Consider the following 26,087-nt stretch of genomic DNA (forward strand, 5'->3'; position numbering starts at 1 on the left):
ATAAAACAGAGACCTGGAATGCTGAGGTCGCCGGGTTGAAGCACTGGGTTTGCCTGGTCAAGGCACATAGCAGAGTTGGCGCTCCTCACCCCTTCTCCCTCTCTCTCCCTTTCTCTCTCCCTCTCTCTCTCCTCTCTAAAAAAATGAATTTTAAACAATCTAAAAAAAAAGTCAATAGGGGAAAACAAACACGTATATGCAAGGCTAAAGGTAAATGACCTCACACTTTGCTAGTGGGCTAATGCCAGAGGGCCACCCAGGTTTGGACTAGCCCTTATTATTTCATGAGGCCCTCCCCGAGTCCCAGCCTGGAAGTGCGGGGGAGAATACTGCAGCCATTCTTGTCCATTTGTCCCGTCTCTCTGGTGGGAAACCCAGCAGTCTCCCAATAGCTCACAGAGGGGAAGGAGGGCCCCACACCAAGCGACTGGCTCCGTCAGTCAAGGCCTACATTGCGGGGAAATAGATTGGGCCTCCGGGTCTCCCAACCCAACTTTTCTAAGTGAAGTCACACAACTCAACTGGTGGTTTCTTGTTTCTATTTTCAATGTGGTTAGAACCCAGAGAGGAGGATGGGTACAATTAGAATCTCCAAAACCCGAACAGATGGCTTCACAAAACCTTCCTTTCTTTCAAAGAAGCCCAGGCAAAAGGAAATAGGTTCTGCTTTTAAAGCACAAGACAAACCTGAAGGAAAAGCAGAAACTGGCCTCTCTTGGAAAGCAACATAATATAGTTTGTTAACTATTCTATTTTCGTCAATGCATTTAGGTACTGTATTTCTGTGGTAATTCACATCATGAATGAATACATGCCATCTATACTTCCTAAGCAGGTTCTCTGTAGCAAAGTATCCTAATGGCTTCCAGGACCAGCAGGTCACTACGATGTCACATCCCTGTGTTCATCGTTGCCAGCAATACAAGTAACATGGGACCAAGTGAATAGGAAAAACCAAATAAGGAGAATCATTCTTGAGTTTCACCTCAAACTTAGTTGACCAAGAATTTCCATCTCAGAAATCATGAAAGTGATTTTAGAGTCTGAGCAGGTGCAGATATTATACCTATACACAACAGTGATATTTCCATTGCTGCACCAAGCACTGAACTAGATGGGGTCACATCACTTCCAGCTTACACCGTGTTGGGAATTTATTAACCGTGTGATTTAAGTTTCCTCGTTTCTGTGTGCGCACATGTGCGTGCCTTGTCTACAGCCAACACTCCACTAGGGTAACTTAAAACAAAATAGGAATTTATTTACAACAATAGCAGATGTCAAAAATAACAGGAACAATATATAACAAATCCAGGAATTATTTTATGAAAAAAGGCAAACAATATATACACAAAAGACAAAACAAGACCCAAAAGGGCAAACTTAATTTGACCTTATCTAAACAGCTACAGATTGTGGTAAAACGGGTTTTCAGATATGAATTACTTAAGTAACATTGAGCCAATTAAACACACACACTTTCCAGCCCTTCTCTTTTACTTGCTGAATCTTCCTCCGAGTCCGGTTCGCCTTCGAGGAGTGTAACTTCGGGAGGTCGTACGAGACTTATGAAGCCTAGGCTATTTACATGTATGTGTGCTGAAGGGTTTGCTGACTGGCAGGCTCACACTTTAAAAGGGGTAAACCCAAGGTATAAATTGGGAGTCCCATTTCACCTTCAACTGCTTATTTCTGGCTTTTGTGTGTATGTGTGTTTCTCAAGTGCTCTAAAACGGTGTTTCCTAAACTCGAGCATGCATCAGAATCACTGGGAGGGCTTGTTAAGTCACAAGATCACGGGATCCTGCATCCAGTTTCCCGACTCAGCGAGTCTGGGGTGAGGCCAAAAGTTGGACAGCACTTAAAAACCACTGCTCTGAAACAGCACCCCTTTAAGATTTGGACTGGTCATGCTTTTCTTTACATGAATCCTAGAATTTGTGGGAAGTAAATGAAATTGTTAATATCAAGATTCCCAGAGAACAGAGCAATGCATGACCGGACCGCCTGAGATCACAGACCAGTACGATGTCATCTGTCAGGCATCCTATTACAACTGAGTTTCTTGGCATGCTATGATTTTTGTCTGATTTATGGCTCTGGACAGTGACATTCATCACGTTCCCTGGACCATTTACCTCAAGTTTTGATCTACTGTTTCAACTATTAGGCAAACACTTATTCCTACATAGCTGAAGATAAACAGGATCTCATCTTTGAAAATCAGTCACTCAAATCTATCTCGTTCTCTTTTGACTCCTGGTACCTTTTACCTAACTTCCAATTTTCACTATGACTAGTATGTCAGTGTCTACTAGAGTGCTCTGAACTGGGCACAAAGGGGTAACTAGGCAGGGCTCCTGCTGCGGAGGCGGGGACGAGACCCACCAATTCAATTTGCTATGGATTAATACTGAAATGAACTTTAAGTGCTCTCGAAAACTACTTTATGCAAGGGAAATTTATCTCAGGAAAACTGGAAATGCTAATAAAACAAATCCTTTATGAAGATAAAAGAAAAACAAGGAATTTCAAGAACATGCTCATTAAAGGACTCACCAATCACTTAACTTCTCTGAAATATTACTTGTGAATTCCTAGGACTGAAATATTATCAGTATTTGCATTCAAGTCACAAAATTCAAAGCAATCAAGCATTTTGAATTTCATTGCTGCATAAAAGGAATTAAGAAATGGGGAAATGAAAATAATCCACTGCTTTTGATGTTTATTAGGTTTACAAAAACTGTACATATTTTTCTTAAGAAAAAGCATTAACTTAGTACTGGTATGAAATAGACTAAACATTCATTAACAGGAAAATATTCTGATTTTTATTTTTGCACGTTATTCTCAAGTACACAATTACAATAATGTCACACATCCCTATATGATTTTCTTTTTATGCATTTTACTTTTTTTTACAAAGTATACAGAGGGAGGGACATACAATATTTAATAGGATATTTCTACAGAACAATAACTTATATTATGTCCTTGTAAAAATCTGTACCTCTTTAAAACATTTAACTGAAACATCAATTTTTTTAGCTTTGCTAATCAAAATTGTTTTAAGAATTAAAACTAGGTTGTAACTAATGTCAGTACATAACAGTGACTACAATTTCATTTTCTCTTTATACAGACAAATACATTTTACCATATTCACTTGACCAAACCCTTAAATACCTTTTAAAGGTTTCAATATTGTGCTTTAAAAAGAAAAGAACTGTGTATGATTCCAGACTATGTAAGAGAAATATAAAGTGTGTAAAATGTTGTGTTCTTTATCTTTCAGTTTATTTAAAAAAATATAGTTGGATGACCAATTATTTATATTTTCTGTATTAATTTTATAGGATGTTTTAAAATTAATAAAGTTCTACTTTCATTTAAGTGTTTTACATTACCTCTGGGGAGAGGGAATAAGGGAGATTTGAAAGGTTCTCACAAAAAAACAGACAGAGCTTTTAAGAATAGTACTACAGGGCAATGAATCACACAATTTGAAGTTACTTTTTTTTTTAGGAAGCACGTTATGGAGGCCAAGAGGGCACAGGCATTCCCACTGGAACAGGCCCGTGCCGTGGTTTTGACTGGCATTCAGGTTGGAGTTCATACCAGCTTAAAGTATTTCATCTGAGAACTGGACTCTAACAGTCCAGCACTTCAGAGGCTTGCCAAACACCCAGTATCCAGATTTCTAATCCTATAAACTCTGAGTACAGATCTCAATAACAAGAAGAAAGATGAACGGTAAAAACCTAGAAGCACAAAGAGAATAGAGCACCATAATGAAGTGGCAAGGCAGCTAGCAAGTGGGAAGAAGAGTCCTCAATTTCCCACCACATGCCAGGTACTCATGTGCTGACAGCCAATTTAAGGACCCCAAACACCGCCTTCTGTTCTCCAAAATTCTTCTTAGCACTCAAACTCCAATGAACTGAATCCATCTTATGAATTTATGACTTGTTTGTAAAAAGTCAACTCTCAAAGAAAAACAAAAACAGTGAAAGACTCGATGTTCCAAATAAGGCCTCAGATTTTCTTCATGCACTTAAAACATACCTTTATCTTCTGTTCTAATCAAAGCCAACTTGAACGTTCAAGTTTTCAAACGTTTCCTAACTCTAACTAAGAAGTAACAGGAGCAGGCTGAGCTTGCCAAGTGTAATCCTAACTAGCACCCGATCTCTGGTACAGGAGCCGCCGCTTCCTGGTCTCCCTGGCTTGGTGACACACTGGCCCCTCGGGGCCTCTCAGAGAGAACCAAGGAAGGTCTGTCTGGATACTCATTAGCTTTTCAGAAAAATATAAAGGCATGGAGCTGAAGTTGTATGAAAACATTCTATCTAGAAACATCTTAACTTCTTTTTTTCAATTACCAAAGATATTTAAAAGAAAATACCTTTACTCTTCAAAAATACTAGTGTCCTTATTTTCCTTCTAATTCTTCACCTGAGTAGTCTCTCTGAAGAGCATGACTTACAAAATGCTCTCATACATCCCTGCATCTTTCATGTTATTGTAAATTTAATACTTTTCATTATAGATTTTAAACAACTACTACTTGGAGTTGTGTGTATAAATATGTAAAATAAGCGATACACACAGATACGTGTTTTATATATATATGTGCATATATATAATTCAGGGTACATTTACATATATAAAGTTGCGAAAGATCCTATGAGCCACAAATTACCTCTAGGAAATTCCAAAATGCAGTCCTCAATAAGTCTCATTTTTAGCACACAACCATTCCAAGACAAAGCAGCACAGACAGAATAATCAAAATACAACAGGATCAAGCAAAAATTTTCAATAAAGTTTTCAACTTTGCTATGCTGACAAAAGATGAAATTACTCCAAAGAAAGTCCCCCAAAAGTCTATTTTGTCCGCTAAACACAATGAAAAGCTAACACAAACCCAGCCACTGTGCTTTACTCAGCGACGCCAGGGATGCAAAAGCTCCAATGGAAACTTTCACTGTCACGTGGTCTGAAAAGATTAAGCAAGACAAGTAAATGACTTCCATGTTAGCGTAATTAGACCTGACTGGTAAATCTCCCATTTATGTTAGCAGATGTCTCTGGCAATTTTATTGTGAGAAATTTATGGGGGGAAAGAGTTAATCTGAAAGTAATCATGTTGACTCAATCTAAAGTTCCCCTAACTTTAAGTTAAATGGTCTTAGAAGAGTACCATCAAGGTAAGCAAGGTAAATATTTAAATAAATACAAAACTAATAAGGTAGAAAAATTCAGTCTACAAGCAAGGTCTACTTCATTAAAAGAAACCTGCTTGTTGCTGCTTTTCCCCATTGATTAAACAAACTGAATAGAATTCAGAACACACTATTAAACAAAATGTAAAAAAAAATTAAAAAAAAAAGGTCAACTAGAAGCAATATTCTATTTTTACACAGCGTAAATCAATATACAGTATTGTATGCGAAAGAGAATGATTGGCTTTAAAATGAATTCTCTGCTTCAAGGCCAACATCTCCACAAATGTCTGTAGAAGTACTGTTAGGGCAGGCCCACTTCCTTATGATGCCGCATTATGTGCTGGTTCTTTTCTGAAGGTCTTCGGAACCCTTTCTTGCAGTACTCACAACGGTGAGGGTAGTCCTTCGTATGAATGGAAATAACATGCCGTTTAAAGCCTGAGGCATCTGTAGTGCTATACTCGCAGTACTCACACTGATATACTTTCCTGCCACTGTGTGTCTTCATATGCTTTTTAAGCTCATTCTGTTGCCTAAATCCCTTTCTACATCTCTTACATCTAAACGGAAGATCTTTCGTGTGAACCGAGAGAATGTGGCGACTTAGAACAAATGGATCTGCAATCTTAAAGTCACAATGTCTACACTGGTGCATTTTTTTACCCTTGTGGGCAGCCACGTGTTTCTTGAGTTCTGAAGGCCTGTGGAAGCCTTTATCACACATGTCACACTTATGGGGGTAGTCCTTCGTGTGAACTGAAATTATGTGTCGTTTCAAATCACTTGAGTTCGAACTCTTGTGGTCACAATGCAAACACTGGTGTGTTTTGCTTTCTTGGTGGATAAGAGCATGTTGCTGCACCTCTTTGGTATCTGAGAAAGTCAGAAGACAGATGTCACACTTGAATGGCATCTCTTTACTATGCTTGGTTTTCACATGCGTTTTCAAGTTGGAAGAGTCTGCAGAGCGATACTCGCAGTACTGACACTGGTACGGCTTCTCCCCGGTGTGGATTCGCATGTGCTTTTTGAGCTCTGAAGGGTGACGGAAACCTTTACCGCACTCCACGCAAATATGAGGGAAGTTCTTGCTGTGGACTGCCAGAAGGTGACGATTCAGTAACCCTTGTTCGGCTGTTTCATATTCACAAAATTTACACTTGTACATTTTGTTGGCTCCTTTTTCCTTATGCACCATTTTGTGAGTGAACAAAGCCCCAGCATGAGAGAAATGCTTCCCACATTCATCGCACTCGATGGCCTTCTCTGCCTTGCTGGTCAGCTTGTGGCTCTCCAGGTGGTTGTGTAAACTTAGCTTCTTGTTGGTGGTGTAGTCACAGTCGGTACAGCGGTACTTCTTCTTGGCAAGGTGTTCAGGATGATTTTTCATGTGCCTTTTCAGAAAACCTCTTGACTTAAACTTTTTCCCACAAATCATGCAAGGATAGACAGTCAAGGGATGTCCATCAGGGCCAATTATTATTGCTAAGGAAGAAAAAGAAAGGTGCACGAGTGATCAAACCAAGTTCTGCTTTGGTTTCTTCAAGAATTTAAAGGGTGTGCTCGGAAGCTCGGGGAAGTATTCCTAAGTTAAGCTATTTGGGGCTTAACGTTCCTTTTACCATTTTTCAACATAGAGAAATAGCAACCTTGTCATAAAGAGGGACCTGGTCTGGACTTCGTTCAGTGTGACTACACCAGCCTCACTCCCTCTAGTTTAAAAAAAATAAATGAATAAATATGGAACGTCTATCAACTAGTGATAAAAGCTATTATCAATTTAGGTATCAGTGGGAAATTATTCTTAAAAATAGTTCCATAATCACAAGTTCTGCTTGAGTTATTCTTAAAAAAACATAATTTATGTCAATTTACAGTAAAGCTTAAATAGACTATAAAATTTTTGATATGCAAGTAGGCATAGAAGAATAGACAGGAATGTCACATGAACTAAGTACCTGTCCTGCTGCTCTATAAATTATGCCTCCTTTCCACTGACATAATCAGATTCTTTAAATATATTAGTTCAAAAAAGAGTTAATACTTGTAACATATTTGAGGGATTTCTTTTCATGTCCACATAAAAACCACCCGAGTTTTGAAATTTCTCATCTGTGTTTGATCCATTCCCTGTTTCTTTTTATCCAAGAAAATCATTCATGAATATCACTGAATTCTTAAAATTGTATTTTTTAACTTCAATACACCAAGCTACACGTGGTCTAGCAGCTACAATGCCATCACAACACCTGTGGATCATACTAGTTTCGCCTGAGAGCGCGCAGCACGCTGCGCTGTGGAACTCGTGGGCCCTCACCTGTTTGGTACTGCCTGGAATCAGGTCTTCTCCTTTTCTTTGGTTTTTGTTTAGCCAGCCTGCCGAGCCCAGCGGACTCATCTATGTGCAAGAGGGCACTTGCAGTGCCATTCCGGTTTTCAATTCCATCAGAATTATTACCTAACAATGCGCATTAAAAAACAAAATCATACTGTATTATAAATTATAAAGAATTAGGGATTCTTTATTAACTACAACAACAAAAAGTAAGCCATGATACTCATGAATGACAGAAACTCCCCATTCTAGGTAATGGGTTTCATGACCACATTTATTAGAGCAAGACCGGAACAAATGGCCACGCTGCCAAGTCTAAAACCATGCCAGCATTTTGTCCCATGGACTCCCCTGTTGTCTCCCAACATTGAAAAGGCACGGGCCTGATATAATCAAGATAAAGAATTGCAGTTTGAAAGCCTGTGTACTTCTTGCAATACTTCCTTCTATGTGCTATACACATGAAGGAAAATTCTGTTAAAAATAAAGACAAAAAGCAGATTTCATATTCTTTTCTACTCCTGTTCAAATCCAATAACCCTTACAGGGTACTTGGCATTTTGGACTTCTGAAACCTAAGACCACAGAAACCATTTTTCAATCATGGATTCACATTCAAGAACCACCTCTATCCTAAGAGCTGCAAAGCCACGTACCGTAAGCTGCTGCCCACGCTATTGGCATGAAGGTTTTGATTTCATTGTCATCAATTTGCTGTTCATGTGCGGCAGCCGCCGCTGCCGCTGCTGCCGCATCCTCTTCTCCTACAATCACCTCCATATAAACTTCATCAGCAATTTCAGCCACATCTAGGTAGAAAATTATATCAACTTTTGTGGCCAGGTTTACAGAGATCACAGGAAAGATACTATCATTTGAAATGAATTCAATTAAGAGACAAGTAGAAAGAAGGTTCAAACGTTATAAACCTAGAACATTGCTTTCACATAGTCAACAGTTAAGTATTTGAATGAATCATTCGTTTCTTGGTTGTCACCATAATTCATTTTTAAAGCAACATTCTAAACACACATGGTGAGTCACTGATGTTTCCCTTGGAATGTGGCAGTATAAGAATCTCTACAATAATGCTATTTGTTTCCTTTAAACACTGGCCATATTAAAAAAAGTAACTACAGGAACATAAAATTTTCTCCCACAAAAATGCCACCTACTTACTTAAATCTTCATCTTCTTGCTGAGAGTCATTGACAGTCATATAAACCATCTTTTCCCTTGGCACACGAATACTGCTATTCTGATCAAGTAGTTCGACTCCATGATCATTCTCAGGCTCACTCTCCACAATGTCTACGGTGCCACCTATCAGGGAAGATGACAGCTCCAACAATTTATGTGAAAACTTCATTTCCACCTCTTTCACTCATCACATTTTACTTACTTTACTACCGCTACACTGGAAGCCTCGCTTAAAAGTTACCTTCAGAGAAGGTTCAAATGTTCCCAACCTACCCCACCGGGAAGTGATCAGGGTGTGTAATATGCTGAAGACGTCCTCTTACCTAAGTCATCCTCTCCAGGGTCGGCTTTAAAAATGTACACCTTGATGACTTCAGGGCAACTGCCATCCACCTTACAAGGATCGATTTCTGTCTCTGCATCCAAGGTCATTCCAGAGGAACCATCGTGTTCTATTTTGCTAGCGTCATCCACTAAAAAGGCAGAAAACACATTACAGTAATATTAGTAGGTATTTAAATATTACCATTTTCAAAAGTCTTTTTCACAAATACAATCTTTACCTTGATTCACATAAAATTGAGTAATTTTACCCAGACAAGTAGACACGCAGGGCATGATGGGAAATGTGGCCAATGGCTGAGCCAAAGCTCGGTCGTGGATGGCCCTGTGTAACCAGGCAGAGCAGCTCAGACTTGATCCTGGCAGGCTGGAGGTTTCTCAAGTTGGTCAGGTGTCAAAAATCTCTTAGGAAACTTAAAAACACAGGCCAGCTGCCAGCATTCTACAGAATCTACCTCTGCAGGGGTAGGGCCTGATACATAGACAAGATTCAGAGGTAGCCTTCCCTAGGGACACTGATCAGAGTTTTGAGAACCTCTGCTATAGGCAATGGGACACTTTTAAGCCAAGCAGTGACAAGGCGAGATCGCCATTTTTGCTATACCATGCTAACCTTGAGAAAGGTGGATCCAAAAGGGTTAAGAAATGAAACAGGGACATCTTGTGAATCTATTCTAATCAATAATGTAGGCGACAGATGCCGAGGCCTCAGATCTGGACAGAGGCAGCACAGACGGGGAACAGAGCTAGACTTGAGGCCTATCCTAGGACTAAAATAGCAGGACTTCATGCCCAATTGAAAATTTAACATGACAAAGGAGTCAAAGATAACTATGGGATTCTGATTTAGGTGACTGACTGGGGGGAAGAAATGTTAAGATAAATGAGGAAAAGACTCTCTCTTCCCGTATAAATTAATTAAGGTCTGAGGGGTAACATCTCTAAAAGCTCTCCGAGCTGGTGCCAGTCTCATCTCTCTGTGCTCTCAGCACCTATTGATTGTTTCTGTGAGTGCACAAGTCACTGTATTGTCACCATCTGGGTTTTTCCTTCTATCTTTTCTACCAATAGAGCAGAACCTGTATTTTCATTATTCAGTCTTTTAGAGAGAGTCTGGTGATAGTAGATGCTCGGAATAGTGCTGAATCAATGATTCAGTGAATGGCTGAGATTCGAAGCCAGATGCTGGATATTCCAGTCTGAAAGCTGAAGTCTGACACACAGATTTGGGAGCTATTAGTTCCATGTTAACCACACTTTGAGATCACACAGTGAAAACCTGCAGTATGAGGCCAAGAGTGGATTGAGAAAATCCTGGGAGTGTCATATTACATTAGAATTTTTTAAAAAATTGATTTTCAAAAGAGGAAGAGTGAGAGAGAGAGAGAAAGGAACACTGATTTGGTCCTGTATGTGCCCAGACTGGGGATCGAACCGGCAACCTCTGTGCTTCAAGACAACGCTCTAACCAACTGTGTTATCCGGCCAGGGCATATATTACATTAGAATTTACTCGGCCCTGGCCGGTTGGCTCAGCGGTAGGGCATCGGCCTGGCGTGCAGAAGTCCTGGGTTCGATTCCCAGCCAGGGCACACAGGAGAAGCGCCCATCTGCTTCTCCACCCCTCCCCCTCTCCTTCCTCTCTGTCTCTCTCTTCCCCTCCCATAGCGAGGCTCCATTGGAGCAAAGATGGCGCTGGGGATGGCTCCTTGGCGCTAGAGTGGCTCTGGTAGCGGCAGAGCGACGCCCTGGAGGGGCAGAGCATCGCCCCCCCTGGTGGGCATGCCGGGTGGATCTTGGTTGGGCACTTGCGGGAGTCTGACTATCTCTCCCTGTTTCCAGCTTCAGAAAAATACAAAAAAAAAAAAAAAAAAAAGAATTTACTCAAACTTTAATTCTGCGGTCAATACCATTCCCTGGTTCTCCACTCCCTTGCCTCACCTCTCTTTTCATTTCATCATCCTGGCTTGGCTGAACACAAACTGGCTAAATGCAATTTTCCTCTCTGCCTGTGCAGCTAAATCTAGTTGGAAATGCACACATGCTCCTGCTGATGGGTCTCACTTTAAATTTGACCCTGAACCTGCCATGGACCTTTTCTGCTATTCTCCCCCTTTCCCATCTTTCCCATTCTCCTCTCTCAACTCTTTACTATCACCTCCCCATCTTCAGTCTCTGCTGATAACCCTATTTCACTGAAAAGTGAAACAATCAGAAGAGAAGATCAACCCACCAACCAACAACTAAAGGGGCCTGTAACCATGGCCAAACCATCTGCACTGCTAGCTTAAGCCTCCTCTGTACTTCCTCTACCCCTACCCCTCCACTGGATTCCTGTCTTTAGCATACAAGCTCTTCTTTCCCCACCTTCAAAACAAAAACTCTTCGCCCTGGCCAATACAGCTCGGGTAGCTCGGTTGGGCGGAGTAGTGTCCCGAAGCGCAGACCTTGCCAGTTTGCTCCCGGTCAGGGCGCAGACAGGAACAGATCGATGTTCCTGTCTTTCTTTCTCTCGCTCTCCTTTCCTCTTTCTCTCGAGTCAATAAATAAACATTAAAGAAAAAATAATCCTGGCTGGTGGTGGCGCAGGGCATAAAGCATCAACCTGGAACGCTGAGGCTGCCTGTTCAAAACCCCAGGCTTGCCTGCTCAAGTCACTTGCAAAGAAGCAACTACTACGAGTTGATGCTTTCATCCCCCCTTTTCTCTCTCTCTAAAATAAATAAATAACATCTTTAAAACAAAACAAAAAACTCTTGATTCCATTTCTCTGCCACTTCCTTTCTCCAATTCTTATCATTCCATATCCTCTAAACTCACTTCAATCAGACCCATGGCTTCCCCAAACTGTTCATCAAGGTCATTCATTCTCATCAGACTCGTCCTAGCAGCGTTCTCTCTGTGATTTCCTTTCCCCACTGGGCTGCCAGGATCAAGGCTCCTGATTTTCTCCTCCCTCACTGGCCACATCTCTTCGGTCTTTGCAGGAGCCTATTAATGTTGTAAATCCCAGGGCTTGCTTAGTCCTTGGTCTTGGTTTATCTACAATTACTCTTATGGTGATCTCATTCTGTCTTCGAGTTTACATTTTACCCCATATGCCAATTCTGCATCTCCACTGTAGTCTTGTTTTCCAAATTCAGATTTGTACGTCTTGGATGTCTATCAGACATCTCACAATTCAGTCTCTATTCAAATGTCATCTCAGCAAAAACCCTGACCACATTTGCAACCCAAAATCCTTTTTATATTCCTTTTTCTCCCCAAGCACATATCACTTGTACTATGTCACCTATTTATGTCTGCATACAGCTGCAACAATATCATCTCCACAAGGGCAAGGCACTGTCATCTGTTTTGTTCACTGGTGTTTTTCCCAAGTGCCTACAATACTGCCTGACATAGAGTAAGCACATAACATTCTTTTGTTAAATATATAAATACTGATCTTGAAGTAAATGTTTAATCGTTATTAGTTCTTAACCCTCAAAAGATAATATAAAAACACTGTCATATTTTGCTTATAATATATGAATCAATTTTAAAGCCAGTATCTATTCTCATACTATGAAAGATATTGCAATTAACACATTTACACACCTCCCCTTCCCAAATATTTTAGATTCATATTAACTGGATTCAGCACTCACTACAAATCCTTTTGTGACAATTTCTCCATTCTAGACTTTTTATTGATTGATCCTATGGTTTGCTGATTTCATTATCAAAAAGGGCTAATGGACGCTCCAGTCCCTGAGTTCCTACTTAAAAATGTCAATCCATGAAATTTTGGTTGAGTATAAAATTCTTAGGCTACATTCTCTCTGAATTTTGTAAACACTGTTCCACTGTCTTCTAGCACTGAATTTGTATGAATATCGATATATTTTAAAGTTCACTAAACATCACTATGATTATGACTTGGTTTTATCATTGTCAATTTTTCTTTTTTCCATTGATTTATGAGAGAGTGAGAAAGGAAGGGGGTGTGGGGTGAGGAAGAGAAAGAGAGGAAGAGAGAGAGAAAGCGTTAATTCACACTGTTTTAATTGTTCTATTCAGTTGTGTACTCACTGACTTTTGTTCATGCCCTGACCCAGTGTCAAACCCAAAACCTCTGGCATGCCATGTTGACGCTTTATCCACTGACCAACCTGGCCAGGGCTGTCAATTTCTTGAAACAAGAAAGATTCTATCTCTTTTTCAGAAAATTTTCTTCCATTATAAGTATTTTTCTAGTTACCTGCTGTTCCCTTCTTCTGGAATTTGGCCTGTTCTTCCTCTCACAAGACCAACAGTCTTACTACGTAGTCACTTCAACTTTTTTTAAACCTCTAAACCCAAAATCCAATCAAAAGAAAAACTACAGAATAAAAACTTGACATTATTCACCATTCTAAGGGTTCCTGTGTGGGTGAGTGGCTACTTAATAGTGAAGATAGTATGGATACGTAGTTCCTCTTAAAAGATAGCTGAGCTCTGTTATATCCCAGACAGTGGGAAGTGGCTTCCCTATATTTTATCATGAAATCAATAATAACCTCACAACTGAAGTGTTTGATAGCTCCACTTTACAGATGTGATATCGGGGAACCTAAAAGACCAAGTAGCTTATAGAAGCATTCTGCCAAGGCAACAAATGTGCTAGTACATAAATACATTTTAAAGTTTACTTTTAGACTCCTCTCTCTTACGTTGCTCTTCAAGAACCCTCTCTCAGGGGTTAACATTCCATCTTATTTTTACTATATAGCCTATAAAAGATTTCAAAGATTTGGTTCCAATCTGATCTCGTTTAATTCCTGAAACTTTCCTAGAGAGGTCCAAAGGTTAACGGAGTTAGCCTCATTCTGTAGACAGGGAATTAAAGGCTCAGAGCCATTCAAGTGCCTATCCCTAATAAGTTACAGTGATCTCCAGCATGGTGTTGATATACAATTAATGAAAAATATTTGCCAAACTGTACTGAATTAGTCTAAAACATAGTTAACTACAGCTCGTTCTCCAAAAACTTATTTCTTAATTCTACAAATTCAGGAGGAAAAGGAATGACTATGACAGTCCCACCCTGTGCCTGCCTTTACCTAAGAATTCCCTAATGGGACAACAGGAAGGTCTTAAGTGAAGCTAGTGCAATTAGTGTTGCTAGCCCAACTGATGCCACTGATAGATGCTAATGACAGCTAGCAGTTACTAACAGGCATGCTCTGTGCTAGACGCCTGGTATATGTCATCTCTAATTCTTGTAAGCATCCTATGGGCCAGGTAGTATCGCTGCCATTTCACAAATAAGGAAACTAAGACCAAAAGGAGTCAGGAACTTGCTCAAATTCCTATAGCCCACAATAGTGAGCAGCAGGGCTGGCACCCAAATGGAAAGCTGGCTGACTCCAAGCTGTAAGGAGTGCTTCCAGACACCACGTTGCTGCTTTAAGGTACTGTGAGACTGTTCTCTCCTCCCTTCTCTTCTCCCTTCCCAACCCCCATTATCCCACAAAGTAATCACAGATCTGTTCAAAGGGCAAGCTGTTGGATGAGTTTGTCTAGGTCTCAAGCAGCTCAACAGTAAATGAGTCAAGGCCAATCTGAAGTGCCAGCTGCTTTCAAGATACAGACAGAGACCTTTTACCCAATCTTTTTTTTTTTATGGTGAGGAGAGAAGAGAGCTACATACTCTGCCTTATTTGAGCACTTTATTCTTGGTATAAATCTGACATCTAGATTAAACATTTAACTGAAACTCTTTCAGTATTGATTTCTAAATAAATCTGAGTGCCTAAAGACACAATAACTTTAGATGGATTAACAGAAACCTTTTGAATTTTATCAGAACAAGCTTAAAGCTTGTTTAACATATCTTCTCTAAAACAGTGTTAGTTAAGACTTTTCTCACATTTCAGAAATATTCCTATGTAGATGGGTATTTTTAAAATTCTAAAATTTTACTGTGATTTACCAAATGGCTTAAGATACAAAATGAAGTTGAAGTGTGCATATATAAAAATAATGGTATGGCATATACAACCATCAGCCTGTATAACAAAGGAATACACAAATGTTTTACCATGTCTCCTGTGCTCATTAGATTCTAAACCATTTGACTATATTGATCCTCAGAGTTCATGCAGTAAACAGGAGTTTGGACTTATTTGCACATTCATTCCTGAACTACTTGTTACTGGATGTCTACTATGACCAAAGTTGTGCTTAATGAGGAGCTGCATCAGACCAACTGGTCAGACACCTAAACTAGAAGGCCAAGGCACTCCACACCTGCAGGGGTGCCGTTCACTCTGTAGCTGGACGGCCGGCAGCTGCCTGCAGCCATCCTGCAGACAGATCTCCAGCATGTCTAAATGTGTTCCTCCTCTAGTAATGGGTTTGCCATCTGCCCAGATCCACAGCCAGAAACCAGGGAGGGAGCTTCAAACCCACCCCCACTCCACCCTAAACTTAATCCAAATTCTACTTCCTAAATATGTCATGAAGCAGTTTCTGCCAAACTCTACCGATAGAGCCTTACTTCAAAGTATCGTGTTTCTTACCTGGACTGCAACCTCCCATAGTGTATTTCTTGTTACTGATTTTACTCTTTCCTTGTCTGCTCTCAATATTGCCACTAAGATTACCTTTCTAAACTATAAACCGAACCATGTTATTATCAATCTGCTTACAATACTAACAGCTGCCCACATCAGAAATGTAAAGCAGGTTTCTTAGTGTATTCAAGGGTATTTATGATTTGTGCCGTATTTTGCCACTCTTACTTCTTCCTCATTTCCTCCATTCTCCTCAAAGACATTATTTGTACCCCAAAGAAAAAGTCTCTGAACACTCGAGACCTTTCACATCCCTGCCTTTATTTATTTTTATTTTTTTGTATTTTTCTGAAGTTGGAAACAGGGAGGCAAGTCAGACAGACTCCCGCATGCGCCCGACCGGGATCCACCCGGCATGCCCACCAGGGGGCGATGCTCTGCCCCTCTGGGGCATTGCTCTGTTGCAACCAGAGCCATTCTAGCACCTGAGGCAAAGGCCATAGAGCCATCCCCAGCGCCCGGGCCATCTTTGCTCCAATGGAGCCTCGCTGCGGGAGGGGAAGAGAGAGACAGAGAGGAAGGAGAGGGGGAGGGGTGGAGAAGCAGATGGGCGCTTCTCCTGTGTGCCCTGGCCAGAAATCAAACCCGGGACTCCTGCACGCCAGGCCGACGCTCTACCACTGAGCCAACCGGCCAGGGCCACATCCCTGCTTTTAAATACGCTCTCCTCTCTGCCATTCCTCCCTCCTCAGACACCCACTGAACATTTTATTCTCCCTTCAAACTGAGTTCACTTCAAATTATTTTTTAAAGATGTAATTAGTGTATTTTTTAATCCCTGTCTTTAAGAAATACTTATAAATGTAATATGTGAGATCTGCTTCAAAACATAGGAGGAATGAAAATGAATAGGAGCTATGAGCCTGACCTGTGGTGGCGCAGTGGATAAAGCGTCGACCTGGAAATGCTGAGGTCGCCGGTTCGAAACCCTGGGCTTGCCTGGTCAAGGCACATATGGGAGTTGATGCTTCCAGCTCCTCCCCCCTTCTCTCTCTCTCTATCTCTCTGTCCTCTCTCTCCCTCTCTGTCTCTCTCCCTCTCTCTGTCCTCTCTAAAAATGAATAAATAAAAAAAAATTAAAAAAAAAAAAAAATCAAAAAAAAAAAAAAAAAAAAAAAAATAGGAGCTATGAAATAAATTTAGTTGTATCTTCAACCAATCTCCCAGTGAACTTTGGTTTATGCTTTTATAGCATCTAGCTCACTCAAGTGTAGCAAAAATTTCTCACCATCTCCTCCCTTAGTGCTTCCAAAATACTTCCTCTATCCAGTTATATATCTTTCACATTCAACTGTAATTACCTGTTTCTGTCTGTCTCCTCTCCTAGACTGTAAACTCTTAAAAAGCCAGAGACTTTCACCATTTCTAACAGCTAGCAACATTCTTGACTTATCATGGCTGATTAATAAATGTTTTTGAATGAAGACACAATAAAAATAAACATGGGGAAGAATAAAAATATTACATTTTTAGGTAGAAAAACAATGGAATAGGGTGTGGAGGCTGGGTGGTTTCTGCTATGAGTAAGTTTATGTCCCCCCCCCCCCAATTATTTCCTAACATTGTTGAATAACATTGCAAATTTTAGTAATCACTAAAATTCTATTTGACTCCTCCTATCCACTAACAATCGCTATTTATCTCAAACTCAACTGCTTTATAATATTAACTTTGCACATACATACATATAAACATAAATATACACACATACACTAAAGAAATATGAGTGGAGTAGACACTTTTCTAAAATCTTTCTTGCCTTTAAAATTTTTTTCTTTTTTCTTGCCTTTGTTTTTTGTTTTCTTTTTAGTAAACACTTTGGAATAAAATACATCTGATTTCAAATCTTCACCTAATGCTAACTGGATATGTTTAACCTTGGACAAGTTACTTAAACGAGGCCTCAGTTAATCAATAAGGTGCTGATCACACCAATTCTATAGGGTTGTTGTAAGGAATGCATATATCTATAGTTCTGGCACACAGATACTATTTATTAAAAGTTTACTATTACCTATTCTTATCATTACCAGGCATGTTACAAATCTCTAAATAATCTTTCTTGGGATAAAAAAAAAGCTTCAAGTAAAAAAAACTTTTTAAAATTGTCCATATTGACTTGATAACAAATTGATTTGATAACAATACTAAACATTGTTCCCTTGAAAGAGAGCTTTATTAACAACAAACTTCACCAAACTTAATTACATCTTCTGATAGAAATGTCAGTTGACTGAGGGGTCCTTAGAAGATGGATCTGATGAGTCTGAAAGCATTTTGCACACATTAGTACCTGAGCTCTTCCTGTGAAGTATTAATTCAAATGGACTTAAATTATATATACGCCACTAGAAGAGTTTAATAAACATTAGTTAAGAACTAACCAATCTAAAAAAAAAAAAGAACCAATCTAATGCTTTATTAACATTCAGCTTTTATAAAAAGTTACATATTGTAGAAAAGAGTGTTTTGAATACCATTTTATCCTGATTAAAAAAAAAAAAGTCACTGGCCTTAGAATACAAAAACTAAATGGCCTGACCAGGCAGTGGCACAGTGGATAGAGCGTCAGCCTGGGACGCTGAGGACCCAGGCCTGAAACCCCGAGGTCAATGGCATGAGCGCAGGCTCACTAGCTTAAGTGTGGGGTTGCCGGCTTGAGAAAGGGGGTCACTCACGCTGCTGTAGCCCCCAGGTCAAGGCACATATAAGAAAGCAACCAATGAACAAGTAAGGTGCTGCAACCATGAGTTGATGCTTCTCATCTCTCTACCTTCCTGCTTGTCCCTGTCTCTCTCACTTAAAAAAAGAAAGAAATAGTGCGTCTTATGTTCAAACCTAAAAGACCTTCCATTTCAGCTAGCCCCTGAATGCAATTCAACAATCTGCTAAATTCTTAGCTTCTTGCCCTGGCCTGTACCCATAATACAAAGGCTTTTCAACCCTTTGCCACTATCTTTAGCTTTCCACCCGGCCTCTACAGATTCTTTTAATATCAGCAGGTGAATGTGCTGCACAGCGAAAATAGCTTCCTCCATTCAAACACCCCTTTTACTTTCTTCCCCTAGCTTTCCAATTTCCTCCTCTCAGGTAATGGCATGACCAGGCACCCCATTTCCCAACGTAGAACCTTGGGGTCCTTCTTGAATTCTTTCTCCCTCAAATACCCCTATAATGTCACCAAATCTCATCCATTTCACTTCCTAATATCTCTCGAATCCGGTTCCCCTTCTCCGTTCACATTACTATGAAGGTACTTAGGATCTTCTTTATCTCATACATGAACCACTTCAACTATCTTCTGCCACTACTCTCTCCCTCACCTATTCTTACTCCATATTACCATCAGGAATAGCTTCCTAAAATAAATTCAAATTTAAAACAGGGTACCACATTTTTTCCTGTGAGACTGGCAAAACCTAAAAAGGAAACACCCTGTGTTGGTCAGAGTGGGGAAATGGACATTCTCATAAACTCAGAGGGGGAAGTTATATTAAGCAAAATATCAAGGCAATATAACCAGATTTGTAAGTGTGTATGCTCTTTGATCTAGCAATTCTATTTCTAGAAACTTATTTCTAAGGGATTAAACAGAAAAGTGCACAAAGATATACAAGTACAATGCAAAATTCCGATCATAAACAAAGGCCAGGACCTTTTTTATGTACTATAACATTTGCTTATGTCTCCCAACCCGTGCCCTTCATCATCTTGTAAAACTGGAATTCATCCTTGAGTTCAAAGTTCAGCAACTCTATCCTGTCTCCACAGCAGTTTAGTCACATCTGTGCATCCCAGTGCAACCTATCTCTCTCTCCAGCAGTAGACCGTAACCTCTCCAAAGACAATGGTTATGCAGTACGGCCCCATAGACAACATGTTGGATGAAAGCGTTCTCTTCCTTTGTACACAAAGAATTTTCTGATTTCCAAAATCTTAAGAACTTTTAAAAGGTTATTTCCTAAAATCCTGGGCTCCAATATATGTTATACTGAATTTCCTGTACAATAGCTATTCAAACAAAGAAATAGTCCTATGAATTTATATAAGCAAATAGTCAGTGGGTCTTTTTTGTTTGACGCTTAGTTTCTAACAGCATAAGAATTTCCATCCTGGATCCAAACTGTGGTCTATCCAACTGAGGATTTTATCTATGCAAGCGGTACCAAGAAACACGTGTAAAACACAGCTATCCTCCCAGATGTTAAGTTAAACATTTAGAGGTGTGTTCCAAAACACTTTACTTTTCTTCAATAACCTAATACAAGTCCATCACACTTGAAATCATGTTTTGGAATCATTTATGATTCAATGCTATGCCAGAGCTTTTTTCCTTATTATCTGTTATAGAAATAGTATTTTACATAAGCATGTAAGTATTATATAAGTAGTAACTACATGCATATACAAGAATATAATTAGTTTGGTTATACATTTTTTTCCAATTTGAACTCCTTTTTACATTTCAATAGGGTTCCTAATTCTAAAAAAGGCTGGTAACAGCCTAACCATATCCTTCATTTTACAAAGTTCAGTTCTATTCCTTTCCCTCTTTGTCTTTCTAGACTGAAGAAATACCTTTCTATTGCGTCTTCATAGAGAAATGACTCTTTATTCTGTACAATTTTACTTTTCTTAATTTTGAGTTCTCTTATAGGCTCCAAACTGAAATAATAATGCAGGAAGGTCTATGAAATTTACTTTTATAGAAGTCAAGAAAATTCACCCCTTATAATAAAGTCAGGAAGAACAGCCTTCCAAAACTACCTCTATCACTGCACCCCAAGACTTACAGGATATCATAAGGTAGTCCTCACAGTTGCTCTTGTCATCATCTTGCTGGTCCACAGGGATCCCATTGGCATCTATAACTGCTTCAGAGGCACAATCTGCTACCAATACTTCTTCTGAAACTACGTCAGCTGTCAGAGGATCGGTGACGATTTCTGCCTCAACGACACTATCATGAACAACGTGTTCAACGTGTCCAACATCAGACACGTGTATAGATTCACTTGTCAGGACATGTTCTGGTATAGACATTGAGGCTGAAGTAATATCAGCAGCTAACACATCATCTGGGACTGTGCAATGTTCTAAAGAAACTTCTTCAGTTACATCTGAGTCCAGCACTTGCTCCGGAATGATGACCGTTTCAGACACGTCTGCTTCCATGATATCTGGGCACTGAACATCTTCTATAACAACATCCTCAATGACATCTTGGATTACAACTGAGTCTGGGTCATCAGGAACAAAGTTATGCACAGTTATGTCTGAATCCACAACATCTGAAACAAAAACGGTTTCTTGTACTTCCACAACAATCTGATCACCATCCATGTGTACAGAATCAGCTCCTTAAAAAAAAACACAAAACGACTACAATTACAATTTCAGGTGGGCATGCATGACTACCTCAATTAATGCAAATGGTATTTTAATTTCTACCAGAAAAACAGACTCGCTCCTCAGTTTTCTCAAACATTCAGATTGAATAAAGAAATAAAGAGGGAATCTATTTTTGAATGTCAGAAATAAAAAATTTTAATAGAACTTTTATACTCATCCCAAATCAATTAATAGATCAAGAAACAGAAAGCCCAAGCAACTGAGATAGTCACAAAGATACTCAAGAAAGTAAAATTCTAGGCTCACTAAAATTAAACCCATATGCATAGGTACGTAGGTACTTATGGGATGATTATAAAATTTAGTAAGCAAAGCAACTTCAGGTGGCAAACGCACCATTTTCCTTCATTTTTTTCATTTCTCTTCCATCTTGCTCCACCTGTCCCTCCTCAAGTCATACTTTTCCTTCTTTCCATCTCTCCCATGTATTTTTCTTTTCCTTCCATTTTTCTCTTCTCCACTCCCTCTTTGTTCTAGTATAATATCCCATCAATACCCCCCCATCTATGACTATGGAAATTTAGAAATTGTCTTCTGCATCTAGGATAGAAAAGGATTGGGGCATAAATAAAAGAGGGCCAGACGGCCACAGGTCAAGAGGAAAGCAACTGGTTAAGGAGCCTCTGTGGATAGATAAGATAAATACAAGTGCAGCTATTCTGGAGCCGGGGGGTGAGACCAGTTGGAGCGGGGCCTGCCCCGACCTCATCAGGGTACTCTGCCTCCATCCAGCCTCCTTGCCCGTGCCCCAATGCCCCAGGCCGCTCTCAAAGTGTAAGAAACCCTACTCCAGTCCACTCTGCAGTTAAGAATGAAGGTCGAGGGTTGAATCAATTAAAGCCCAGTGAGATTAAATGACTTCTCCAAGATCACACAGTTGGTACATATTATGATACTCAGTGAATATTACTCTGAATAATTGTCAGAAATGGAACTCCAAATCAGACATCCTTACCAAAAAACAAGATAATATAAAACAAATCTGGTATCTTGGCTCCTGGTCCAGAAAAAAGTAAATGAAGTTTCATAAAAATCTTACCTAAAAAGCAATTCATTTCAATTAGTGCTTCTGGATGTGACTCAGACCAGGCTAAGTCCAAGCAGCTGCCTAACTCAAAGACTGTGTATCATTACTGGCCAGGCTCTCAGAGACACATGGCTTGTTTAACAAACACAAATGATCGACAAGGCCCAAAAAACCTTTAAAAACGTAGGAAATGTTAAAGCCAATTAATATCCATTTTAATTCCATCTATAAATAAGAAGTATGTTTGCTTTAATGTCTATAGAACTTCTACTAAATGCTTTAATACTCTTTTGTTCTCAAAATCTTCAATATTAACATCAAGCAGTAAATCACTGTAATCTCCATTTTGCAGATATAAAGATGAAAGCAATTAGTGGTAAAAGCAATAGTTTAAAAATCTAAACAGAGAACAGAGTTCGGACACTTATTAGTTTTGTGACCTTGGGCAAGTCATTTAACCTCTAAGTTTCGGTGTCCTCATCAGTAAAGTGAGGACAACAGTATCTGCCATGCATACCTCACAGGACTGTTGTGATGATCAAATGGGAAATGTATGGGAAGTACTCTGAAAAACTGTAATAAGAGGTTTCATTATTATCAGGACAAATAAAAATGGAGGCCCTGGCAGATTAAGTGACTTGCTCAAAGATAAACAAACCCATAAGTGTTAGCAATCCGGGCTAAAATGAAATAGCCCCCTTCAATCTATCACTTAGCCCACGACCTAAACTTGCCTGTGGCAGGATTAAGCTACGTTTTTCCTTAAAAAACTTCATTTCTCTTTCAAGAACATTAATTATACTCCATGTCCTAATGAAGAATTATAAATAAAAGTTCCAAACTTGAGTCAAAAGACTATCCCAAATTCTTAAGAAAAATACACGTATCCCCATTCCACACACGCACTGGATTTAGAGATTAAAGAAAAGTTAAAATTAAATACTAATATTTAATTTCCTGATATAGTTGTATTTCTTTAATATACTGCAATATGATTTTAAGTCCAATGGAAAGCGCATTAATATTTTATAAGGGTAGCTAGCTAGTGTGATAAAAATCCATCTTATATCATAAAACCTAATGTAATCGTTTTATGATATTATATAATTGGAACCATGGACAATCTAAAATTGTGAATAACTTTTTGCTATTTTTAGAACTTCATGAATTTAATTTTCCTTGCACAGTTTGGAGAGTGAGGTTAAGATTGTCTGCCTAAACAAAAGCCTCCTCTTGTCCACCTGTGAAAGACAGGGCTGTACAAGTAGGACGGAGTCCGAATGTGCAGGGCCTGAGGTTCCCCCTTTACCTGCTGGGGAACGGAAAACAGAAAAAGGACAGGATCTACATGGTATTTTACGATGAATACTCTGGTGGTGGGCTATAGAAGAGACTACGGGTAAGGAAAATAATATAAAAGTTACTGCAGACTAGGAATGAGATGACAGAGCCTGTCTATGTAGATATAAACACAGAACGTTTTCAAAGAGAATTAACGGGACTTAGTGCTATAACTGGGCAAGATGAGAGTAACTGCAGATAACACTGAGGTTTTGATACTGCTGCTGTTACTGACGAGAATATGAGAGTTGGTTGGGATGGAGCCAAATTTTTGAGAGGAATAATGTGCTCACTTTAACATTTGTAGACTTGACAAGGTAACAAGATACTGAAATGTGAATATCAATGTGAGACTCTAGCAACTTTTCCACTTCATAACCAACTCCAAAAACGGTAGTTGGAAAGTGGAACAACCCAAGTAGTTATACCTGTTGCATCAAAAAATGAGTTTGGCTCTTGTGGTTGTAATTCAAGTCCATCTTCATCCATGGCCTTTAATTTTCATCAGTCACAGCTCCTAAATTAGGGAAAAAATAAACCAACTATTACTTTTTTTTATATCATGTATTTAAAATGTCACCATGATATTTAGATTTCTGCAATACTCAAAATTATGTGACAGATGAAGACCTATCAAAAATGTATCTAAAATAAAAGGGAACTTAACTGATTTTCAGTGACATATGGGCATCTATATGACAAGGCAAGGCAGATATATCAAACATCAAATTTGCCTAGACTTTTTGTTTGAGATACTGCTTGTGTACATCTTGATTGTGTACATCTTGATGAATTCTGACCCATGCAAAAACCTGTGTAATCACTACACCACCCAGATCAAGATCTAGAACATTTCCAGCACCCCAGAACTTATCTCCTCTCAGTTCATATACCCCACATTTCCACAAGGGTAACCCATTTTACTAAGGTTCAACTTAAACATGCTGTACTTTACAGGGGGGACATTTCTACACAGTTTTCTTATTACTTCTCTAAATTCAATTGTAGTCTGCTTTCAACCAATACATTAAACATCAGTAAAAGCTCAAAGTGCATAATTATAGTAAATACCCTTTGGGATTTCTGCCTAACTTATAATGATATCTCTTAACTAACCCCCCCAATCTAGAGAAGTAAATTCCCACAGTGCATTTATACTTTCCCGGCCATGTAGCTGATTGGTACTAGCTATAAAATGGTAACACTAAGTTCATCTTTGAGCACAATAAAATCTAAGTCCTGTCCCTGAGAACTGAAACCATGAGCAAGGGTCACTCAGTCTCTCTCTGCTGGTGGCTAGAATATAGGAGCTGAAGAAGGCCATTTTCCAATTTGGCTTAGAGTAATGAGATAAAGTTTATAAATAAAAAATAAAAAGAATCCAGTGAATGCCCCAAGAAACGGAGTAGAGGGAGCAGGGAAGAGAGGCTCACCAATAGCTTTTTAGACTTTTCTGAGGTCCAGATAAAGCACCTTGTTTTCCTTGAGTTTTTGTAAGACATCCCAATGACCTTAATGTTCCCTTTTCTACTTAAGCCAAAAACGTACAACAAAAAGAACTTAGCCCATAAAATAATATACTAGTTAATACTAATGACTGTTTGAAAAGAGCAGATATCAAAAATTGTGGTTTACTCATGTAGTAAGTAAGCATCACATAAACCTCCTTTCTCACTGGTTTCCTTATCTCTACTTATCCACTTTCTAACCCAACCTAAATGGTATATTGAACACAATTTCTTAACTTTATCATTTTGTTGTTGATGACATAAGTGCTTCATGCTTATTAAAATTTCAAATAAGAAGTCATTTTTCTTTTTCCTTTAAGTAGTGTTGTTTTAAGTGAGAGATGGGGAGATGGGGAGACAGATTTCTGCATAAACATAAACCGGGATCCACCTGGCAACCTGTCTGGGCCATGCTCAATCAACTGAGCTATCCTCAGCGCCTAGGGCCGATGCCGAAACCAATGTAGCCACTGGCGGCGAGCAGAGAAGAGAGAGGAGGGAGAGACAAAGGGGGAGAGAAGCAGATGGTCACTTCTCCTGTGTGCCCTGACCGGGAATCAAACCCAGGAGGTCCACTGAGCCAACCAGCCAGGGCCAAGAGTAGTTTTTCTAATGCATCAGCTAGGTAATGTCATTCCTCTGTTCAAAAACGTTTAATAGCTCCCTACTGCCTTCAAATAAAGTTCAAACTCCTGCCGTCTTCTAAGTTGGGGACCCAAACTATCTTTCCAGCATCTCCTCTTTCTTTCAAGCACCTTCCCCCACCAGCACATGCACACACTGCAGCCAAACAAAAAAGCCCAATGTCCCCATATGACCCCAACCCTGTACCTGGCTCAGGGTTTCTTCTATCTTTCCCCCAAATCCCCTTCCCCACGAAAAAAGAGAAAGCTGAAAATCTTTCTCTCCTCTCTAAATTTCCACTGTCATTTACCCTTTTTCCTTTTTTTGATTGTACCATAAATCATAATTTACATACGCTTGTTTTCAGATGCTAAACATATCTGTATATGTATATATTCCTTTAAAAATATTCACAAGAAACCCAATGAACTAACATTATTAATAAATGGATTTTCAAAATGTCAGCTC

General features: G+C 39.4%; 1 protein-coding gene across 9 annotated transcripts in view; it reads right to left on the bottom strand.

Moving 5' to 3' along the window:
- Nucleotides 1–1,240: 1,240 nt before the first annotated feature.
- The window catches only part of ZFX (zinc finger protein X-linked), an 80,877-nt gene continuing 56,030 nt past the window's right edge, over nt 1,241–26,087 (bottom strand). For all 9 annotated transcript variants that reach the window (XM_066250570.1, XM_066250571.1, XM_066250578.1 and 6 more), the window contains 7 exons: nt 23,916–24,004; nt 20,501–21,067; nt 9,090–9,239; nt 8,746–8,889; nt 8,223–8,375; nt 7,549–7,689; nt 1,241–6,716 (listed from right to left, as the gene is read on the bottom strand). In XM_066250570.1, the coding sequence (XP_066106667.1) occupies nt 5,533–6,716; nt 7,549–7,689; nt 8,223–8,375; nt 8,746–8,889; nt 9,090–9,239; nt 20,501–21,067; nt 23,916–23,976 (2,400 nt within the window). In that variant the 5' untranslated portion in view covers nt 23,977–24,004 and the 3' untranslated portion in view covers nt 1,241–5,532. The remainder of the gene's footprint in view (nt 6,717–7,548; nt 7,690–8,222; nt 8,376–8,745; nt 8,890–9,089; nt 9,240–20,500; nt 21,068–23,915; nt 24,005–26,087) is intronic.

This window comes from Saccopteryx bilineata, chromosome X (assembly GCF_036850765.1).
Source record: "Saccopteryx bilineata isolate mSacBil1 chromosome X, mSacBil1_pri_phased_curated, whole genome shotgun sequence".
Taxonomy (NCBI): Eukaryota; Metazoa; Chordata; class Mammalia; order Chiroptera; family Emballonuridae; genus Saccopteryx; species Saccopteryx bilineata.